The following is a 22969-nucleotide window of genomic DNA, read 5'->3' on the forward strand; positions in this document are numbered from 1 at the left end:
GACAGAACATTTGTACTGAGCTTCTTAAGAGTGCTGAACCCAATCTAAACCGGTTTGGCTCCATCTGGTTTTCTCAACCTGAAACTTACTCTGAAACTCTTGAGTTTGTTCAATTAGCTTTGTGCAATGGGCTACTGGGCATGTCATGTAATTTTGATATAAACATTTTATTTGACAGCTGATTGACACCTCTAGTATGAATCTATGGACCTTGCACAGCAAAAATCACAAATAAATACATATGTCCCTCTTGAACTGATTTTTGTTAATTTACTTTGTTCATTGTAGAGCTGATGGAAGTGAAAGAGGAACGTCAAGAGCTGAATGAAGCAGAGGAGAAACATCATGATTTCACAACTGGAGAAAAATCTTTGAGTTGCTCAAAGACTGAAAATAATTTCTCACCAAACAATCCTCAAAGAAGAGCACCAAAGAAATCTCTTACCTGCTCTCAGTGTGAAAAGAATTTCACATGTAAAAGATATCTTAATGTACACATGAGAATTCACTCTGGAGAGAGACCATACACGTGCCATCAGTGTGGGAAAGGTTTCACTGTGAAAAGCAACCTTAATGTACACATGAGAATTCACACTGGAGAGAGACCTTACACATGCCATCAGTGTGGGAAAGGTTTCACCATGAAAAACAGCCTTAATTTACACATGAGAATTCACACTGGAGAGAAGCCTTTCACGTGCCATCAGTGTGGAAAATGTTTTGCATATGCAGTTTCTCTCAAAAAGCATCTCCGACATCACTGTAGCAGAGAAAAGCCATTTGAATATAACTGTTGTAAAGCATTTGTTGAGGATTCAGACCTAAGAAAACACCTGAAAATGCACACAAATGAGAAGCTTTACAAGTGTTCTTTTTGTGGAAAATGTTTTGAACACCTGTCCTATTTTAAAGAGCACCAGAAAATTCATACCTTTTCCGGAGTTCATATGTGCTTTGAATGTGGGAAGACCTTTACTAGAGTCACTGTTTTGAAACGGCACCAAATAATTCATACTGGAGAAAAACCATACAAGTGCTCACACTGTGAAAAGAGTTTCACTCAGTTAGAACACCTGAAAAAACACAAGATAATTCATACTGGAGAAAAGCCATACAAGTGCTCACACTGTGAAAAGAGTTTCACTCAGTCAGAACACCTGAAAACACACGAGAGAATTCATACTGGAGAAAAACCTTACAAGTGCTCACACTGTGAAAAGAGTTTCACTAAATCATACAATCTGAAAACACATGAGAAAATTCATACTGGAGAAAAACCTTACAAGTGCTCACACTGTGAAAAGAGTTTCACTCAGTCACAAAACCTGAAAACACATGAGAAAATTCATACTGGAGAAAAACCTTACAAGTGCTCACACTGTGAAAAGAGTTTCACTCAGTCACAAAACCTGAAAACACATGAGAAAATTCATACTGGAGAAAAACCTTACAAGTGCTCACACTGTGAAAAGAGTTTCACTCAGTCACAAAACCTGAAAACACATGAGAAAATTCATACTGGAGAAAAACCTTACAAGTGCTCACACTGTGAAAAGAATTTCACTCAGTCAAAAGACCTGAATGCACACGAGAGAATTTATACTGTAGAAAAACAGATGACTGCTCTTCATGTGGGAAAAGTTTCAAAAAAGCATTAAGTAAATTGTGATAACAAGGGGATATCAAGTAAATTGTTTTAAATTCGGATAAACCTACAGATGGAATTCCTCCCAATAGAGCAGCATCGTCAAAGATATTAACAAAGAACATTTTTCCAATTAACAATTTTTATTAATTCACATATATGTACACTATATTGCCAAAAGCATTTGCTCACCCATCCAAATAATTGAATTCAGGTGTTCCAATCACTTCCATGGCCACAGGTGTATAAAATGAAGCACCTAGGCATGCAGACTGCTTCTACAAACATTTGTGAAAGAATGGGCCGCTCTCAGGAGCTCAGTGAATTCCAGCGTGGTACTGTGATAGGATGCCACCTGTGCAACAAGTCCAGTCGTGAAATTTCCTCGCTACTAAATATTCCACAGTCAACTGTCAGTGGTATTATAACAAAGTGGATGCGATTAGGAATGACAGCAACTCAGCCACGAAGTGGTAGGCCACATAAAATGACAGAGCGGGGTCAGCGGATGCAGAGGCGCATAGTGTGCAGAGGTCGCCAACTTTCTGCAGAGTCAATCGCTACAGACCTCCAAAGTTCATGTGGCCTTCAGATTAGCTCAAGAACAGTGCGTAGAGAGCTTCATGGAATGGGTTTCCATGGCCGAGCAGCTGCATCCAAGCCATACATCACCAAGTGCAATGCAAAGCGTCGGATGCAGTGGTGTAAAGCACGCCGCCACTGGACTCTAGAGCAGTGGAGACGCGTTCTCTGGAGTGACGAATCACGCTTCTCCATCTGGCAATCTGATGGACGAGTCTGGGTTTGGCGGTTGCCAGGAGAACGGTACTTGTCTGACTGCATTGTGCCAACTGTGAAGTTTGGTGGAGGGGGGATTATGGTGTGGGGTTGTTTTTCAGGAGCTGGGCTTGGCCCCTTAGTTCCAGTGAAAGGAACTCTGAATGCTTCAGCATACCAAGAGATTTTGGACAATTCCATGCTCCCAACTTTGTGGGAACAGTTTGGGGATGGCCCCTTCCTGTTCCAACATGACTGCACACCAGTGCACAAAGCAAGGTCCATAAAGACAAGGATGAGTGAGTTTGGTGTGGAAGAACTTGACTGGCCTGCACAGAGTCCTGACCTCAACCCGATAGAGCACCTTTGGGATGAATTAGAGCGAAGACTGCGAGCCAGGCCTTCTCATCCAACATCAGTGTCTGACCTCACAAATGCGCTTCTGGAAGAATGGTCAAAAATTCCCATAAACACACTCCTAAACCTTGTGGAAAGCCTTCCCAGAAGAGTTGAAGCTGTTATAGCTGCAAAGGGTGGGCCGACGTCATATTAAACCCTATGGATTAAGAATGGGATGTCACTTAAGTTCATATGCGTCTAAAGGCAGATGAGTGAATACTTTTGGCAATATAGTGTACCTCATAAAACAAAACATATATACATAGAATCAAGCTTAACCCCAAATATTACCCCTCCCAATCCCACCCTAACCCCAACAACATAACAGTGGTCCCAAATGACATAGACACACACATGCACAAAAAACAAAACAAATAAATAGATAAATAAAAAAACACAACAACAATAATCACACATCCACAAATGTCAAATACTCACCCCATTTCTCCACAAACACTTTATACTTCCCCGTTCCTCTGAATGCTACTTCCTCAAAGACTGCTACCCTTCCCATCTCCAAGCACCACTCCTGAAAAGAGGGCTTTCCATCCAACCTCCAGCCCCTCAAAATGATCTGCCTGCCGACACTGGTTAAAACCCAGCTCTTTTTGTGCCTACTTTCAATGTCAATGACCACCCCATCACCCAAGATACAGAGTCTGGGGTAAAATGATACCTGAATGCCTACATCGCCCATCAGACTCTGCACCTTTAACCCTCTGGGGTCCACGGACGCATAACAGCAGAAACGACAGCGGAAACAACTTAAAATACACAGTCATTTTTGGGCATACAGATAAATAAACTCAGTGAATACTAATCACACAAACATGAAACATATGTCTAAATAATGCTTAAAATGTCTACTTTTAAATAAAACAATTCAAATTTAAAACAAATATTCTCCTGCAATGTAATCTGTGTGAAATAAAGAGATGTACAGTTTCTCCTGGCTCAGCTAATTATCTCTAATGTGATCCCACCCACCAGCAGAGTGCGCTTTTCATACGGTAATGTACTGAGGCGATCTATGCAAATGGTAAATGCCCCCAACAATGCCTTAAAAAGCATCAAGTTCATCATCAGATTCATTCACTTTCCTGTGCGTTTGGAAGATGGCATGCTATACGGTTGAGGAAGAGTTCGCATTTTCCTCAGAAGAAGAGCGGGACTCCGATGAACGTTTGCATTTTGAAGAGCGACTTGATCCAGCCGAGGATACAATTTCGGATGAGTAAGTCTTTACTTACATTAGTTGACATGCTATTTTATATAAACATGTACATATTTTACTAGTTGGACTATTTCCAGACCTGCCAGCCAGGATTCAGAGTATTGAAATTTGAAATGTGTCCTAATAGGCAAGTTTTGGTTACATTTAAATGTTGTTTCAGCTAAAGCAGGTATTTAAATTGTATGCTGTATGATATAAATATGATATGTAATATGATATAGAAATAATGAAGTAATGATGCTGAAAATTCAGCTTTGATATCAGGAATAAATTGAATTTTACAATATATTCAAATAGAAAAAAAGTTATTTTAAATTGTAAAAATATTTCACAATATCTCTGTTTTGCTGTATTTCGGATCAAATAAATGCAGCCTTGGTGAGTAGAAGAGACTTCTTTTAAAAACATTAAAAAATCTTACCGATCTAAAACTTTTAAAGGGTAGTGTAGGTCTAAAGTTTTTAAGTAAAGTCTTTATGTAAAGAAAAGGTATAGTCAGATTACTTCTTTTAACTTAAACTTGATTTTTTGAATAAGCTACAAACAATACATTCAATCATTAAGAGTCCTCACATTCATTCTCTCTCAGGGGAGGGGTCTTCTCAGGTGTGAATCACATCAATATTCATGATCATACACTACCTCCTCGCATATTGGCTTTTTTAACACTAAAAGTGTCTTACAAAAGTTAAATTACTATAATGTTTTGTATGAATGAGTGATCAGGATGGTTTTCACATCATTTTCTAGCAAAAACTCTAGGCTACAAGATCCAGTTCTCAAAGTCTTGTGAACAAATGTTTAGTTTGTGTTATATGGCTTTATTTCAGTGAATTAAAATTTTTGTTTTTTCAAAAACCATGCATAAACGTTATTTTCTCAATAATACAAACATGTTAGCCCAGTTTGTGCTGAATACAGTGTTATCAGACTTTAGCCATTAATATGTTTTTAAGCAAATGAAAAAAGCACAAATGTCAAGGCATGTGAAAACTTCTCCAGGGCCCTAAACACCCTAAGACCCCAGAGGGTTAAAGAATGGAAAGCTTCTGCCAACCATAACACAAGTTACCGTCCAATTTCCCTGATCCAGCTAGTTGTTAAAATTTTGGCGAAAATTTTGGCTAACCGATTAAGTAAAGTTATGACATCTCTTATACATATAGATCAGGTAGGGTTTATTTGGGGTCATAGCTCTTCTGATAATATTAGGCGTTTCACCAATATCATGTGGTCAGTGGCGAATGATCAGACTCCAGTCGCTGCCATCTCACTTGACGCCGAAAAGGCATTTGATATGGTAGAATGGGATTATCTTTTTAAGATTTTGGAAATGTATGGGTTCTGGAGTACGTTTATTGGTTGGATCAAGTTACTTTATAGACACCCTGTAGCAGCGGTACAAACAGATTGATTAATTTCAGATTATTTTACTCTGAATAGGGGCACCCAGCAGGGTTGCCCTCTTTCCCCATTATTGTTCTGTCTTGCCCTGGAACCATTAGCAGCCGCAATAAGAAAGAAGGATCATTTTCCAGGGGTGGTGGCGGGAGGCGTGGCGCATAAGCTTCTGCTTTATGCAGATGATACTTTATTATTCGTCTTTGACCCTGCTAAATCTGTGCCTTGCCTCTACAGAATTATTAATTCCTTTTCCAAATTCTCAGGATACAAAGTCAAAGTCTGACAGTGTACTGTCCAGTAATGGCCTTCCAGCCAGGCACCTTCCAGTGGCCCAAACAGGGCATTAAGTATTTGGGTATTTTATTCCCAACAAATTTGTCTGATTTAGTTAGTTAATTTTGACCCTTTAATAAAAAGGTTTTCAAGCGATGTAGACAGGTAGGCTTCATTACATTTATCTATGATTGGGAAGGTTAATGTTATTAAAATGAATTGTATTCCAAAATTTAACTACCTGCTACAGTCTCTCCCGGTAGATGTCCCCCTCTCTTATTTCAAGCAATTTGAGAGCATAGTGAAGTCTTTTATTTGGAGTGGTAAGCGCCCCAGATTACATTTTAGTAAGCTGCATAGGCCGATGGACAAAGGTGGGCTAGGCCTACCCAAGATTTTGTTTTATTATTATGCGTTCGGTCTCAGACATTTGGCCCATTGGTCGCTTCCACCTGAAAGAGCCCCTCCCTGGTTCTGCATTGAACAAGAAGTTCTTGCCCCTATTTTGCCATTGCAAAGCCTTTCTGTCAATCTAACCAGAGAAGTTAAATCACACCCTGTTGTTTTACATTTGCACTCAGTATGGATAAAGTGTCCAGAGTGTTTAATTCAGATATTTATCAAATTGTTGCCTCGAGCCTATGGCTAAACCCCAAACTATGCATTAATAAGTCCCCTTTTTGTTGGTCAGAGTGGATTGTGAGGGGGATTAATACACTCGGTGATCTTTAGGAGAGTGGTGTGATGAGATCCTTTGAAAATTTGGTTCAATACTTTGGGATCCCCAGATCTCAGTTTTTTAGGTATCTTCAGCTACGCCACTTGCTCTGTACTATTTTTGGCAATAGCATACACCCCCCTAAAGCAGCAGATACTCTGGGAGAGGTGATTTCTGCTTTTGGAAAAGGCCATGAGGCATCAGTGTATTACTCCTTATTAATTCAGAGTCTGGGGGACGGAGTCTCAACCACTCTCAAGAGATTATGGGAGAAAGACTTAAACTTGGAATTGGAAGAGGGAGAATAGGCTAGGATTTTAAAAAACATAAAAACTGCATCAAGAGATGCAAGGGTGCACCTTATACAATTCAAGATTTTACATTGGTTCTATTGGACCCCCTCTAAATTGTATTGGCTTGGTCTTAAAGACACACCCACCTGCTGGCGATGCCAATCAGAGGACGGAGATATAACCAATGTCTTTTGGAGGTGTGTTTTAGTTAACCCTCTGGGGTCTGAATGAACTGGATGTTTTTTAAGGCACTGTTGGGGGCGTTTACCATTTGCGTAGATCGACATTACCGTATGAATAGCGTGCTCTGCTGGTGGGTGTGATCACATTAGCAATAATTAGCTGAGCCAGGAGAAACTGTACATCACACTGTTTCATACAAATTACATTGCAGGAGAATATTTGTTTTAAATTTGAATTGTTTTATTTACATTAGACATTTTAAGCTTTCTTTTGACATGTTTCATGTTTGTGTTTTAAGTATTCACGGAGTTTCAGTTCATTTTTGTGACGTGTTTCAGAAAGATGCTCACAGAGACGGCTGAAAGCACACCCTGTTTATTTTCTTTATTTTACAAAAGCACAAGGTTTTGTTGTTATTGTGAGTGTACACAAATAAAAGTAGACCCTTTATAGTTTCTAATGATGTCTTACACTTATCTGTATGCCCAAAAATGACAGAGTATTTTAAGTTGTTTCCACTGTTATGAGGGAAAAATCCAGTAGGATGCACTTACGCGTCCATCGACCCCTGAGGGTTAATGATTCCGAATAAACTTCTAACAAAGCGGAGCCAGTTCTGTAGCATAAGATCTAAAAAATTCAGCGGCAAAGCCATCTGGCCCCGGAGACTTGCCTGTAGGCAGGGCCTTAATTACCTCGTCAAGTTCCTCCAAGGTTATCTCAGATTCAAGAGAGTTTTTTTGCTCATTCATCATTTTAGGAAGTTCTAATGGTTCCACAAAATTTCGAATCACTTCATCAGTAAACGAAGACGTGGAACTATAAAGATCAAGATAGAACTCTTTACAGGCATTATTAATATCAATGGCTGAGGTAAAAATTTCACCACCAGCAGATTTCACTGAAGGAATGGTAGAAAAAGGCTCTCTGCTTTATATATCTAGCCAAAAGCTTCCCTGCTTTGTCCCCTGACTCAAAATATGAAGTCTTGCCTTGAATAACCGAAACTCAACTTTCCGCGACAAAATAGTATTATATCTGTATTTCAAATGGGTCAATTCTCTGAGGCCATTAGATGACATTCGGTGCTTCAGCTCTGCCTCTGCACTTTTAAGATTCCCTTCCAATTCCATGAGTTCTCTGGCTTTTTTGGTGAATGAGGCATACTGTATGATCCTGCCCCTAAGAACCACCCTAAGTGCCTCCCAAGTCACTCCCAGTGATGATAATGAGGACCAGTTGGTCTCCATATAGACATTGAATTCAGTCTTTAGCATTTGTTGGAAATCAGGATTTTGCAAAAGGGATTCATTAAAGCGCCAGCTGTATAATTTCTTTTTCTATATATGTGGCAACACCTCTAAACTCACCAAGGTGTGATCTGAGACTAAAATGTTTCCAATTGAGAAATTGACAACAGATGAAATGAAGGACTTTTTAAAATTATATTCTAGAATAAATCTTATCGACTGATGTAAAGAATGTATAGTCCCTACCAGATGGGTTCAAAAGTCACCAAACATCTGCGAGACCAAGATTTTTACACATCCTGTGAAGCTCCAGTGTTGCTCTAGGGGGCTTACACACTTTTGCTTCACTATGATCAAGGACTGAGTCCATCAAAAGATTAAAGTCTCCTCCCAATATCATATAATGAGGGGTGTCAGTGGATTGCAACATCCCTTCAAGATCTATAAAAAAGCCCTTATCATCAGTGTTAGGTGCATAAATATTAGCCAAAATCAACTTTTGCCCCTGAATTTCTGCTAAAACAATAATGACTCTTCCTGATTTATCTTTAATCTGTTTGAGAAATTTTAATTGTAGATGTTTATCTACCAATATAATGACCCTCCTGCTCTTACTTGAGCCAGCACTAAAAAAAACATGTCCACCCCATATCTTCTAAAATTCAGCTTTGGGATGAATTAGAGCGAAGACTGCGAGCCAGGCCTTCTCATCCAACATCAGTGTCTGACCTCACAAATGCGCTTCTGGAAGAATGGTCAAAAATTCCCATAAACACACTCCTAAACCTTGTGGAAAGCCTTCCCAGAAGAGTTGAAGCTGTTATACCTGTGAGGAAAGATGAGTTTCTTGAAGAAACACTATATCATATTTCTTTTTATGGGGTGCCCCAACCCATTCACATTCCACGTGGAGAAAGACAATCCACTCATATTAACATTTGACATTTAATATAAGAGAAAAAATAAATTGTGCATCAAAAACAAGATTACAAAGGCCACATTTCAACATCAATGTAACAGTCAAACCCCGAACTTCCCTCAGAACTAAACAAACAGAAAAAAGAAGAACATGCACATCAACCCCACACACGACAGTGCCAACTGGCGTCAATCCCTCTAAACTCAAAGAGTCCCATGTACGCCTACGAGAGTCCCCGTGACAACTTTGCCATCGGATTGCTCAAGTCCGGTGTTTCTATACAGATTTTGTAAGGCAAAATTACATAACAGAAAATACTTTGTAAAACAGACCCCAGCTAACAGGCAGAATAAACAAAAAGAACATGTAGATTCATTCACAGGACTGACTTGAAGGTGTGTTCCTCCACAAAACAAATTCTAGCTGATATAAAGCCATTCAGTTTCCTCGGATAGACAAACAAGAGTTACAAGTGTTCAGTCAGCCAGCTGTTATGAGCGCAGCAGATGACATAATCATTCCAGTGTCCCGCAAAAATACTCCACAAAAATAAACTCCAACCAACAGGAGGCATAAGCACAAGGAACGAACAGATTCATCCACAACTGTCCCGAAGAACTGTTATTCCACAAAACAAACTCCAGCCGCTAGGCGGAACCAGCACAAAAAGAAACAAAACAGGCATCTCGATTTTTCAGATGATCAAGAGTCAAATTCACTCAGAGGCCGCATAAAAAAAATACATCATGACTTACTCAGTCCGTCAACTTTATAAAAGACATCCTTTGTGTGGGCATGTGGATATTTTGTGGTCATCTATAGTGTCCATTCTCAATCTGGCCAGGAACTTCAGTGTAAAAGCGATCTTCCATCAATGCAAAAGTTTCTTGAAGGAGAAGTGTCATGCCACAAAACAAACTCCAGCTGCTAGGCGGAGCCAGTGCAGAAAGAAACAAAAATGGCGCCCAGATTCCTCATACAGTTAGAGTAAGTACAGCGAGTCAATCCACTCACATAAGAAACACGCAATGGTTTACTCACCCATAGTTTCCATAAAGGACAGTGCCTGCTTGGGGCATAAAAATACTTTGCGGCCGTCTTTGGTGTCTATTCTTAGTTTGGCTGGAAACATCAGTGCAAAAGCGATCTTCCGTTGATGTAAGAGTTTCTTACATTCCTTGAACCGCGTTTCTCTCTTGTCGAATTCACAAAGTCCGGGAAAAAAAAATATTGTAATTCTTCCAAAAAAGCTTTCCTTTGCTCCTCGCCTGGCGCAACACGAGATCTTTATCGGATGATCTCAGGAATTTGGCCAGAATTGATCGGGGCCTGTCTCCCTCAGCCGATCTGCGAGCAAGGACTCTGTGAGCTCGCTCGATTTCCAGCTTCTGGCCTGTTATGTCGAGCAGACTTGGGAAGAGCTCGTCCAGGAATTTCACCATATCTCTGCCCTCTTCATGCTCAGGAATTCCAACAATCCGTATATTGTTCCTTCGATTCCTATTTTCAAGATCTTCCAATTTTTCCAATTTTTCCAGGTCTGTTTTGGATGCGGGCGAATTAGCAGATAATTCCCTTTCCGATGACTCCAGATAATCAATCTGTTTCTCAACATCTGCCACTCTTGTGACCAACTCAGAGAATTTTGTTTCTATCGCCGTAATCGATCGATGTATTACAGTGAGATCTTCCAAGTCAGCAACAAACTTTGTCAGCATCACCGATATGTTGGACAGTTGACGCTGAATTTCTTCTCCCGCCGCGCTTTCTAAATCGAGTCCCCGGCTCGCAGGGCCATCAGAGGTTTCAGCTAGAGCACGTAAGTGTCTTTTAATGTCTCCAGAGTCTAAAGATTTTGACTTCTTTGGCATGTTTACCTCAAAGAGCAAATATATAACTGGGTGTGTCGAATCTCACAGGATTATAACATGAAAATAATTAAACACTAGCAAAGTGCACAGAGCTCGTCGCTCACACGACTGCTCTTCGCATGGCGTCACGTGACTCCCCAACAAAGAACATTTAAAAAAAAGAAGGCTAAGTTAACACTGCAGTTGAATGTGAACCAAATCTGATTTTCTGCTCTAATTAGAGTTTTTTTTGTAAGGTTGTTCACACACCATTTTAAATATAGCCCATATCAGACACTGGTCTGAACAGCCGACGCTCGTTAACGGACCAGTTCATACAGTGGCAAGAAAAAGTATGTGAAGCCTTTTGAATTGGCTGGTTTTCTGCATTACTTGGTCATAAAATGTTATCTCATCTTCATCATTCACAAGTATAGACAAGCATAACGTGCTAAAGCTAACAACACACAAACAATTATAATCTTTCATGTCTTTATTGAACACATATCATTAAACATTCACAGTGCTGTGGAAAAAGTATGTGAACCCTTGGATTTAACAACTGACCGATCCTCATTTAGCAGTAATAACCTCAACCAAGAGTTTCCGGTAGCTGCAGATTAGACCTGCACAACATTCAGAAGGAATTTTGGACAGTTTTTCCTTACAGAACTGCTTCAGCTAAGCCATATTCTTAGGATATCTGGTGTGAACGGCTCTCTTGAGGTCATTCCACAGCATCTCTATTGGGTTAAGGTCTAGGCTCTGACTGGGACACTCCAAAAGATGGATTTTCTTTTTTTGAAGCCATTCTGTAGTGGATTTACTTCAATGTTTACGATCATTGTCCTGCTGCATCACCCAACTTCTGCTGACCTTCAGCTGGCACACAGCCACCCTGACATTATCCTATAGGATATCCTGATAAATTTGGGAATTCATTTTTCCCAAGCGGTCCAGGCCCCAAAGCATCAAAGCAGCCCCAAATCATGATGTTCCCTCCACCATACTTCACCGTTGGATGTTTTCATGTTGTTATGTGGTGCCGTTTTTATGCCATACGTAGTGCTGCGTGTTCTTTCCAAAAAATTCAACCTTAGTTTCATCAGTCAGCACAACATTTTCCCAGTAGTGTCTTGGAGTGTCAAGGTGGTCTTTGGCAAACTTCCGATGTGCAGCAATGTTTTTGTTGGAAAGCAGCAGCTTCCTTCGTGGTCTCCTGCCGTGGACACCATGCATGTTTTCCATATAGTAGACTCATGAACAGATATGTTAACCAGTTCCAATGATTCCATGAAGTCTTTAGCTGTCTTTCTAGGGTTCTTTGTTACCTCACTGAGCATTCTGCAGTGTGCCCTTTGAGTCATCTTGGCTGGACGGCCACTTCTAGGGAGAGTAGCCACAGTACCATATCATCTCCATTTATAGAACATTTGTCTAACTTTAATTATCTTTTGTTGACATCATTAGTCTTGGGGTTTACATACTTTTTCCAAACTACACTTTGAATAGTTGAATGATGTATTCAATATGTACAAGAACAATACAATAATTTGTGTTACTAGTTAAAATAGATTGTGTTTGTTCATTATTGTAAATTAGATGACGGCCTAAACAGATTTTAAGACTTTATACATACAGTTGAAGTCAGAAGTTTACATATATTTTGGCCAAATACATTTAAACTCAGTTTTTCACAATTCCTGACATCTAATCGTAGAAAGCATTCCCTGTCTTATGTCAGTTAGGATCACTATTTAATTTTAAGAATGTGAAATGTCGGCTGGTCACGTGACGCCATGCAATGAGCAGACGTGTAAATGGCGAGCTCTGCGCACTTTGCTAGTTTTTTTTATTATTTTCATGTTATAATCCGGTGAGATTCAATAAACTCAGCTACATATTTGTTCTTTGAGGTAAACACGGCAAAGAAGTCAAAATCCTCGGGCTCTGGAGACATTAAAAGATACTTACGTGCTGAAGCTGAAACCTCTGATGGGCCTGCAGACCAGGGACTATGTTAGAATGGTGTAGCGGGAGAAATCCAGCGTCAACTGTCCAACATGTCTGTGATTCTGACGAAGGTTGTTGCTGACTTGGAAGATCTCGCTGTAATACGTCAATCGATTACGGCTATGGAAACAAAATTCTCTGAATTGGTTACAAGAGTGGCAGATGTTGAGAAAGGATCGATTATCTGGAGTCATCGAAAAGGGAATTATCTGCTAATCCGCTTGCGACCAAAATAGACGTGAAAGGATTTTGGAAAAACTGGAAGATTTGGAAAATAGGAGCTGACGAAATAATGTACGGATTGTTGGAATTCCTGAGCATGAAGAAGGCAGAGATATGGTGAAATTCCTAGACGAGCGCTTCCCGAGTCTGCTTGACATAACAGGCCACAAACTGGAAATAGAGCGAGCTCACAGAGCGCCGGCTCAGAGACTGACTAAGACATGGTGTATTTTTTTATGTGGCCTCCGAGTGAATTTGACTCTTGACCATTCGAGGAACCGGGACACCTGTTTTGTTTCTTTTTGTGCTGGTTCTGCCTAGCGGCTGGAGTTTGTTTTGTGGAATATCACTGCTTCGGGACAGTTGTGGATGAATCTGTTCATTCTTTGTGCTTATGCCTCCTGTTGGCTGGAGTTTGTTTTGTGGAGTATTTTTGCGGGACATGGGAATGATTACGTCATCTGCTGCACTTATAAACAGCCGTCTCACTGAACACTTGTTTGTCTGTCCGAAGAAACTGAACGGCTTTATGTCGGCTGGAATTTGTTTTGTGGAGGAACACCTTTGAGGCAGTCCTGTGAATGAATCTACATGTTCTTTTTGTTTATTCTGTATATATTTTTCTTCAAGAAACACATCTTTCCTCGAAGGAAGCTGAAAAATTTGGGAAGATATGGGGTGGGCATGTTTTCTTTAGTGCTGGCTCAAGTAAGAGCAGGGGAGTCATTACATTGATAAGTAAACATCTACAATTAAAATCTCTCAAACAGATTAAAGATAAATTAGCGAGAATCATTATTGTTCTATCAGAAATTCAGGGGCAAATGTTGGTTTTGACTAATATTTATGTGCCTAACGTTGATGATCAGGGCTTTTTTATTGATCTTGAAGGAATGTTGCAAGCGGCTGGCACCCCTCATGATATAATATTAGGAGGGGACTTTAATCTTTTGATGGACTCAGTCCTTGATCATAGTGAAGCAAAAGTGTGTAAGCCCCCTAGAGCAACACTGACGCTTCACAGGATGTGTAAAAATCTTGGTCTTGGAGATATTTGGCGACTTTTGAACCCATCTGGTAGGGACTATACATTTTTTTTAATCAGTCCATAAGATTTATTCTAGACTAGATTTTTTTTTTATATCCAAGTCCCTCATTTCAACTGTTGTGGATTGCTTAATTGGAAACATCTAGAGATGTTGCCATAGATGGAGAAAAAGAAATCATATAGTTGGCGCTTCAATGTATCCCTTTTGCAAAATCCTGATTTCCAACAAATGTTAAAGACTGAAATCAGTGTTTATATGGAGACCAACTGGTTCTCAGTATCTTCTGTGGGCGTGGCTTGGGAGGCACTTAAGGCGGTTATTAGGGGTCGGATCATACAGTATGCCTCATTTACCAAAAAATCCAAAGCATGAGAACTCGTGGAGTTGGAAGGGAACATTAAAAGTGCAGAGGCAGAGCTGAAGTGCCGAATGTCGTCTGATGGCCTCAGAGAATTGACCCGATTGAAATACAGATATAATACTATTTTGATGCGGAAAGTGGAGCTTTGGTTATTCAGGGCAAGACAGTCATACTTTGAGTCGGGGGACAAAGGAGGGAAGCTTCTGGCTAGATATATAAAGCAGAGAGAGTCTTTTTCTACCATTCCCTCAGTGAAATCCGCTGGTGGTGAAATTTTTACCTCGTCCATTGATATTAATAATGCCGTTAAAGAGTTCTATCTTGATCTTTATAGTTCTACGTCTTCATCTACTGATGAAGATATTGTGGAACCATTAGAACTCCCTAAATTGATGACTGAGCAAAAACATTCTCTTGATTCTGAGATAACCTTGAAGGAGCTTGACGAGGTAATTAAGGCCTTACCTACCGGCAAGGCTCCGGGGCCAGATGGTTTTGCCGCTGAATTTTTTAGATTTTATGCTACAGAACTGGCTCCACTTTTGTTAGAAGTTTATATGGAATCATTAAAGAATGGAAAGCTTCCCCCAACCATGACACAAGCCCGGGTCAGTCTGATTCTTAAAAAAGACAAAGATCCAAGTGAGTGTAAAAGTTACCATCCAATTTCCCTGATCCAGCTAGATATTTTGTCAAAAATTCTGGCTAACAGATTAAGTAAAGTTATGACATCTCTTATACATATAGATCAGGTGTGGTTTATTCGGGGCCATGGCTCTTCTGATAACATTAGGCGTTTTATCAATATCATGTGGTCAGTGGCAAATGATCAGAATCCGGTCACTGCTGTCTTACTGGATGCCGAAAAGGCGTTTGATATGGTAGAATGGGATTATCTTTTTAAGATTTTGGAAATATATGGGTTCAGAAATACTTTTATTGGATGGATTAAGTTACTTCTTAGACACCCTGTAGTGGCGGTACAAACAAATGGATTAATTTCAGATTATTTTACTCTGGATAGGGGCACCCGGCAGGGTTGCCCTCTTTCCCCACTATTGTTCTGTCTTGCCCTGGAACCATTAGCAGCCGCGATAAGAAAGGAGGATGATTTTCCGAAGGTGTGGCGCATAAGCTTTTGCTTTACGCACATGATATTTTATTATTCATCTCTGACCTTACTAGATCTATGCCTTGCTTCCACAGAATTATCAATTCCTTTTCTAAATTTTCAGGATACAGAGTTAGTTGGTCCTATCCTGAAGCTTTGGCTCTGACAGCGTACTGCCCAGTAACGGCTTTTCAGCCGGGTGCCTTTCAATGGCCCAAACAGGGCATTAAGTATTTGGGTATTTTATTTCCAGCAAATTTATGTGATTTAGTCAGAGTTAATTTTGACCCTTTAAAAAAAAAAAAGGTTTGCGAGCGATGTGGGCAGGTGGGCAATTTTTTTCTGAGATGTTGGCTGATTTCTTTTGATTTTCCCATGATGTCAAGCAAAGAGGCACTGAGTTTGAAGGTAGTCCTTAAAGTACATCCACAGGTACACCTCCAATTCAGTACACCTATTAGAAGCTAATTGGCCAATTGTCTAAAGGCTTGACAATAATCTGGAATTTTTCAAGCTGCTTAAAGGTACAGTTATGTATGTAAATTTCTGACCCACTGGAATTGTGATATAGTCAATTAAAAGGGAAACAATCTGTCTGTAAACAGTTGTTGGAAAAATGACTCATGTCATGCACAAAGTAGTTGTCCTAAATGACTTGCCAAAACTATAGTTTGCTAATATGAAATCTGTGGAGTGGTTAAAAAATTAGCTTTAATGATTTCAACCTAAGTGTATGTAAACTTCTGACTTCACCTGTAAATGCAGGTAATTTGAAATGGCTCACTATCTTTTTCTTGCCATTGTATTACATGGCAAATCAAGTGCCCATGTTGAGTTAGACTGATGTAAAAGAAAATCACATTAAATCTGACCTGGCTGTTCAAACTGAAGACACATTGGTAAAAATCAGATATGAATCTGATTTGTTTTCACATGAAAGTGGCCCAGATCGGATTTGAAAATGTCAGATTCAAAGAGCTTTTGACTGTTCACATTGTCATCCAGTTAACAGATCTGTGTCACATGAGAGTGAAAAAATCTGATTTGGCCTACATTGAGCTGACGTGTGAATGGAGCCCATGTATTTATTGAGAAAAGTTTACAATCGATGAAGCTATTGCAGTGAATGGAAAAACAGCCATAAAAAAACATTAATGTAGAAAAACATTAAAAGTTTGCACTTTCTTTACAGTAAAAGTGTACACCGATCTGAAGTCAGTACAAAAATTGGCAAATGTAACTGAGACATTTACATATATTTTATCCACGATTAATTTCTGTACAACGGTGAGTCTGATGTGTGACCGAGTACATGTGACAACAGGTACATCACCATAAACTTCTCTCATTCAGAAGTTACAAATGTTTTCATGTTTTCTTCTCATCTGATGTCATCATAAAATTACAAAACATCTGTGATGATCCTGTCTGTATGAATGTAAGAGCTGCCTTTAAATTGTGAAGAATACACAGAAAGCAACAGAGGCGAACACCTATGCAAGAATATCTGGAGTTTAACAACTATTGGGTTTTTTTTTACTTATGTTATGCATTTAAAAACTGTCTCTTTTAAATAGTTAATTTAGTTATAAGTGTATTATTAATTTTAAATATACAGTATTTCCCATATCAACTTGAGTAAATATTACTCACTGTAGAGCGGTGGAGGGCGGGGCCGCCTTTATCTCTCGCGCGCCCCATCAGGCTGATTGGGGACTGGGCGTGCGTCGTTCCAGCACGGCCCCGCCCTCCTCCACTCTACACTCATATATTTACATTTTGGTCTGGTGGCGTGAATAAAGTCTTTGCTTAATCTTATAATGTGTTTATTTATTTTTTATTTTTTTAGTCTTAGTTCTTACGAAGACAGACAGACGAAGGCAGTGATCGAAATTCTATTAAAGCACATAGTTACGTGCTGTGTTCTGTTTAGAAAGTATATTTGAAAGTAGGAAGGAAATTCAATCAAAGATCTCACATTAAAGTCAGTAGAGGACTCCTTTCTCTAGGTATTTTTTTTCTTTCGATTTCTTAAACTTGCTGTTAATTTTCTATCAGTTCTATCAGTAAGTTGAGCCAGTGTGTTATAGATATCTTTGTTCTGTCTTTCCAGTTAAGCAATATTATCTTCTTTGCAACTGTAATGGCTACAGATATCAGTGATTTAATGTGGCTATTTCTATATCAGATGTGTCACCCAGGAGAAGAACAGAGGGGGAAAGACTTATGCCAAGGTTGACAATCTCTGCAAGTCTACTCACGACCTCCAACCAAAATATCTGTATATTAGGATGGAGCCAAAGGGCATGAGTGTAGTTATCATTGGGTGCAAGACAGACTTTGCATGCACTGCTGTCTGCATATCCCATTTTATGTAATTTACAAGTGGTTCTGTGAGTTCTATGTAAAATGTTGTTCTGTATCAACTGTGTCTGAATGTTAAGTGTCATATAAAAGATATATTTTGTAGTCTTAATCTGAATGTAGAATTAGAATAGCATATGATTTATAGACAATTGGAAGAGTTTTTAGGGTAGACCTGACCTGCTAAAGAGAGACGGACTCCATCCCTCCAGGGAAGGTGCCGCTCTCTTCTCTAGTAATTTGGCTCATAGTCTTAATAATGATAGTATTTGACTAACTGGGGCCCAGGTCAGGAAGCAGACAAACTGGTTAATCTGAATGTCTGCTAGCTGCCTTGAGACATCACACAGGTCACATAAAATACAACACATAGAGACTGTATCACCTAGATCAGTGTTTCCCAACCACTGTGTCTTGCCACACTAGTGTGCCGTAAAAGATTGTCAGGTGTTTCCAGTAGCCGTGGAAAATTATAAAATTCCACAAAATAAATAAATGCATGAAAAAATATACATAATTTCAGGGATCCAAACTCCTCACCTTTCGGAGAAATTCGCCGTTTTGAAACCATAATCAGTCACTTTTGTGGTTGTGAAGAGCAATTATTAATGTGCAAAAGTGACTGATATTAATACACGTTAAGGGTCTTTCACATGACTCGCATCAGCGCTGCAGAGTACATTGAAGTCTATGAAGTGACGCCACTTTACACCAAAGTGTTTTTCACACACACGTTTTTGCTTCACCAATAATGTCTTTGAGAGTACTAAGCAACTAGAAATATTTAAAAACTGTCCAAATTTGTGAAGAGACATTGAATGTCTAATAATTTCTTTTAATTAAATATTACCTTATCGTTTATGAATATCGGAGACCCCAGTTATTTAACTAATTTAAATTCACCAAGAAAACACTTATGCCTAACCATAAACGAGTCCTTTTATTATTTTCTGCTATCAAAGCAAAATGTTCATGGACCAGTGATTGTCTCACCTTTTTCAACCCTCATGAGTTTGCATCCCTGTAATTTGTTGTGGCATTGCAAGAACAAATCTACAAATTAGAAAAGGAGCAAATTTGTTGTTTTTCATTACCCATTTAGTGCTCTTACCACCTGTAACCTCACACAGCATAGCCTACCTATGTGACTTGTTTTGTTTTTTGTTTTTTTTTTGCATAGCCGAATTTCAAACGTTACAATTAAACAAGCTACTAAGATGGACAGAAAACATGGACAAGTTCTTGAAAAGGAAAAATATTGACGATGGTTAGCCTATGTGGGATAGTGGTGTGCCGTATAATTTTTTAGTAATAAAAAATGTGCTGTGGCAGAAAAAAGGTTGGGAAACTCTGACCTAGATATCATATAGAGACTGTGTCTGTTGCCCGAACTACCAAACACAAAACCCTCATTAAATCATTTAGAAAAAATCTGATTAAGGTCAAACTTGAACAAAACCAAAAAAATTAAAGATAAACATCATATAAAGATAGGGCTACTAAACATTAGATCTCTTTTTACCAAAGCACTAATTGTAAATGAAATTATTACAGATCATAGTTTGGATGTGCTCTGTTTGACCGAAACCTGGCTTAAACCAGATGAATATATTAGTTTAAATGAATCTACTCCCCCAGGTTATTGTTATAAATATGAGCCTCGTCTGAAGGATCGAGGAGGAGATGTTGCTACAATTTACAGTGAAAGTTTTGGTGTTACTCAGAGGACAGGATATAAATTTAAGTCTTTTGAACTAATAATGCTTAATGTGACATCGTCAGATATAGATATAAATACAAATAAAAAAACTCATCTTTTACCCTTGCTACAGTATATAGATCGCCCGGGGCTTATTCTGATTTAATTGATGAATTTGCAAATTTTTTATCAGATCTTGTAGTTACTGTAGATAGAGCTTTAATTGATGGTGACTTCAACATTCACATAGATAATGAAAATGACACATTGGGATTAGCATTTATTGATATTCTCAACTCTCTTGGAGTCAGACAAAATATAACAGGACCAACTCATCGCCATAATCATACACTAGATTTAATTCTGTCATATGGAGTTGATGTTGATACTATAGAAATACTGGCACAGAGTGATGACATCTAGGATCATTACCTTGTCTCTTGTATGCTGCGATCAGCTAATGTTACTCAGTCTACACCACGCTATCGTTCAGGTAGAACTATTCTTTCGATGACTAAAGATAGCTTCGCTAATAATCTTCCAGATCTATCTCATACACTGAGTAAGCCACAAAGTCTAGAAGAACTTGATGTAATAACAGAAAATATAAATACAGTCATCTCTAACACTCTTGGTAGAGCTGCCCCCTTCGATTAAAGAAAATTAAAGAAAAAAGCCCTGCACCATGGTACAATGATCACACTCATACTCTCAAGAGAGCAGCTCGGAAAATGGAGCGCAAGTGGAAGAATACAAAATTAGAGGCATTTTGCCTGGAAGGATAGTGTCTGTAGCTACAGACAGGCAATAAAGGTCAGCATATTTTAGCAAACTCAGAGAAAATAACCACAACAATCCTGTGTTTATTCAGTACTGTGGCTAAATTGGTTAGGAATAAAACCTCAACAGAACCAGATATTCTGTCACAGCACAAGAGTAATGACTTCATGAATTTCTTTACTGATAAAATTGAAATAATCAGAAATAAAATTGGAATTATGCAATCATCTGTCACAGTACCTCAGAAAACAGTGGCTCATAATTTTCCTCACTTGCAACTTCAATCCTTCGCTGTCATAGGTCATGAAGAGCTAACAAATCTTATTGAAACATCAAAAGCCACAACATGTATGTTAGATCCAATACCAACAAAGCTCTTAAAAGAGGTATTCCCGGTAATCTCAGAACCTCTTCTTAATATTATTAACTCCTCGCTATCCTTAGGACATATCCCAAGAAACTTTAAAATGGCAGTGATCAAACCGCTTATTAAGAAGCCACAACTTGATCCTGGAGAACTGGCTAATTATAGACCGATTTCAAATCTCCCGTTTATGTCGAAAATACTAGAAAAGGTAGTATCCTCCCAAATATGTTCATTTCTACAGAGAAATAGTATATATGAACAATTTCAGTCAGGATTAAGGCCTCAGCACAGTACAGGGACTGCACTTATCAGAGTTACAAATGACTTGCTGTTATCATCTGATCGCGGCTGCATTTCTCTTCTAGTGCTTTTAGATCTTAGTGCTGCATTCGACACGATAGATCACACCATTCTCTTGAATAGGCTAGATAATTATGTTGGCATTTGTGGAGTTGCATTAGCATGGTTTAGGTCCTATTTAGCAGACCGCTACCACTTTTTCTATGTAAATGAGAAATTGTCAAACCAAACAAAAGTAAAGTATGGAGTGCCACAGGGATCAGTTTTAGGGCCTCTGCTTTTCTCCTTGTATATGCTTCCCCTGGGAGATTTTATCAGGAATCGTTGAATATGTTTCCACTGTTATGCCAACGATACCCAACTTTATATTTCTTCAAAACCTGATGAGATTTCACAATTCTCCAAATTAGCAGAGTGTATCAATGAGATAAAAGATTGGATGGCCAGTCTACTCAATTCCGACAAAACAGAGGTACTAATTATTGGACCAAAAACCTCTAAAAATAAGCCACTAAAATATAATTTGACTATCGATGGATGTACTGTTACATCGTCTTCAACAGCGAAGAACTTATGTGTTATATTTGGTACCAATCTGTCCTTTGAAAATCAAATTACCAATGTTTGTAGAACAGCATTCTTCCACCTAAGAAATATTGCTAAATTACGACACATGCTCTCTGTTGCTGATGCCGAATAACTAATTCATGTGTTCATGACCTCAAGACTAGATTATTGTAATGCATTACTGGGAGGATGTCCAGCAAGATCAATAAATAAACTTAAATTGGTTCAAAATGCAGCAGTCAGAGTGCTGATGAGAACCAAGAAATATGATCATATTAGCCCCATTTTATCATCGTTACATTGGCTAACTGTTAAATTTCATATTAATTTTAAAATTCTGTTAACTACGTACAAAGTTTTGAATGGTCTAGCTCCGCAGTACTTAAGTGACCTTCTACCATGCTATATTCCATCACGTTCATTACGATCGCAAAATTATGGCCTGTTAATAGTTCCTAGAATATCAAAATCCACAAAAGGAGGTAGATCCTTTTCATATTTGGCTCCTAAACTATGGAATAGTCTCCCTAACACTGTTCGGGATGCAGACACACTCACTTAGTTTAAGTCTAGACTAAAGACTCATTTATTTAGCCAGGCATAGAACTAATTTATCCCTCAACTCACAATTAGGCTGCTTTAGTTAGGTCTGCCGGAACCAGAAACATTGATCCTGATCTATAACTCTGCAATAAATTGAATGGCATCTATGCTAATATTATTTTATTTGTTTCCCGGACTATCCTGAGATCACCAGAACCTGCTGGATCCAGCTCCATTCCTGCTTCGTGTTGGACTCCACTGCTACATGTCACTATGTGATGATGACTAATAGCAGCCGGTGCCAGCCAAACATCTCTTCAGTCTATTATGATGGACTTCAGAGGATGAACTGATGCCAACTCCAACCATAAGACATGGGATACATGATATGCCATTGCCTGAACCTTGGACTTAGGATAGACCTCACCGAAATGACCTGCCGGTTGAACTGCGATGCACCTCATTGATCTCTGCCTGCATCAGTGAGTCTGGTTTCTCCCAAGGTTATTTTTCTCCATTAACCAACATCTTATGGAGTTTTGTGTTCCTTGCCACAGTCGCCTTCGGCTTGCTCACTGGGATTCTAAATACAATTATTATTTATTATTTATTTTTAAACACAATTCACAATCATATTTGATCAAACTA

General features: G+C 39.0%; 2 protein-coding genes across 6 annotated transcripts in view; both read left to right on the plus strand.

Annotated features, from left to right (window-relative positions):
• The window catches only part of LOC127419876 (zinc finger protein OZF-like), a 200693-nt gene extending 197709 nt beyond the window's left edge, over window positions 1-2984 (plus strand). For 4 of the 5 annotated variants that reach the window (XM_051661683.1, XM_051661687.1, XM_051661685.1 and 1 more), the window contains one exon: window positions 289-2984. In XM_051661683.1, coding sequence (XP_051517643.1) covers window positions 289-1658 — 1370 coding nt within the window. In that variant the 3' untranslated portion in view covers window positions 1659-2984. The remainder of the gene's footprint in view (window positions 1-288) is intronic. The other variant, XM_051661684.1, reaches the window with a different exon arrangement.
• LOC127419881 (gastrula zinc finger protein XlCGF7.1-like) overlaps window positions 1-22969 on the plus strand; it is a 380158-nt gene that overhangs the window by 82400 nt on the left and 274789 nt on the right. The window lies entirely within an intron of this gene.

The sequence above is a fragment of the Myxocyprinus asiaticus genome, chromosome 29, assembly GCF_019703515.2.
Source record: "Myxocyprinus asiaticus isolate MX2 ecotype Aquarium Trade chromosome 29, UBuf_Myxa_2, whole genome shotgun sequence".
Lineage (NCBI taxonomy): Eukaryota > Metazoa > Chordata > Actinopteri > Cypriniformes > Catostomidae > Myxocyprinus > Myxocyprinus asiaticus.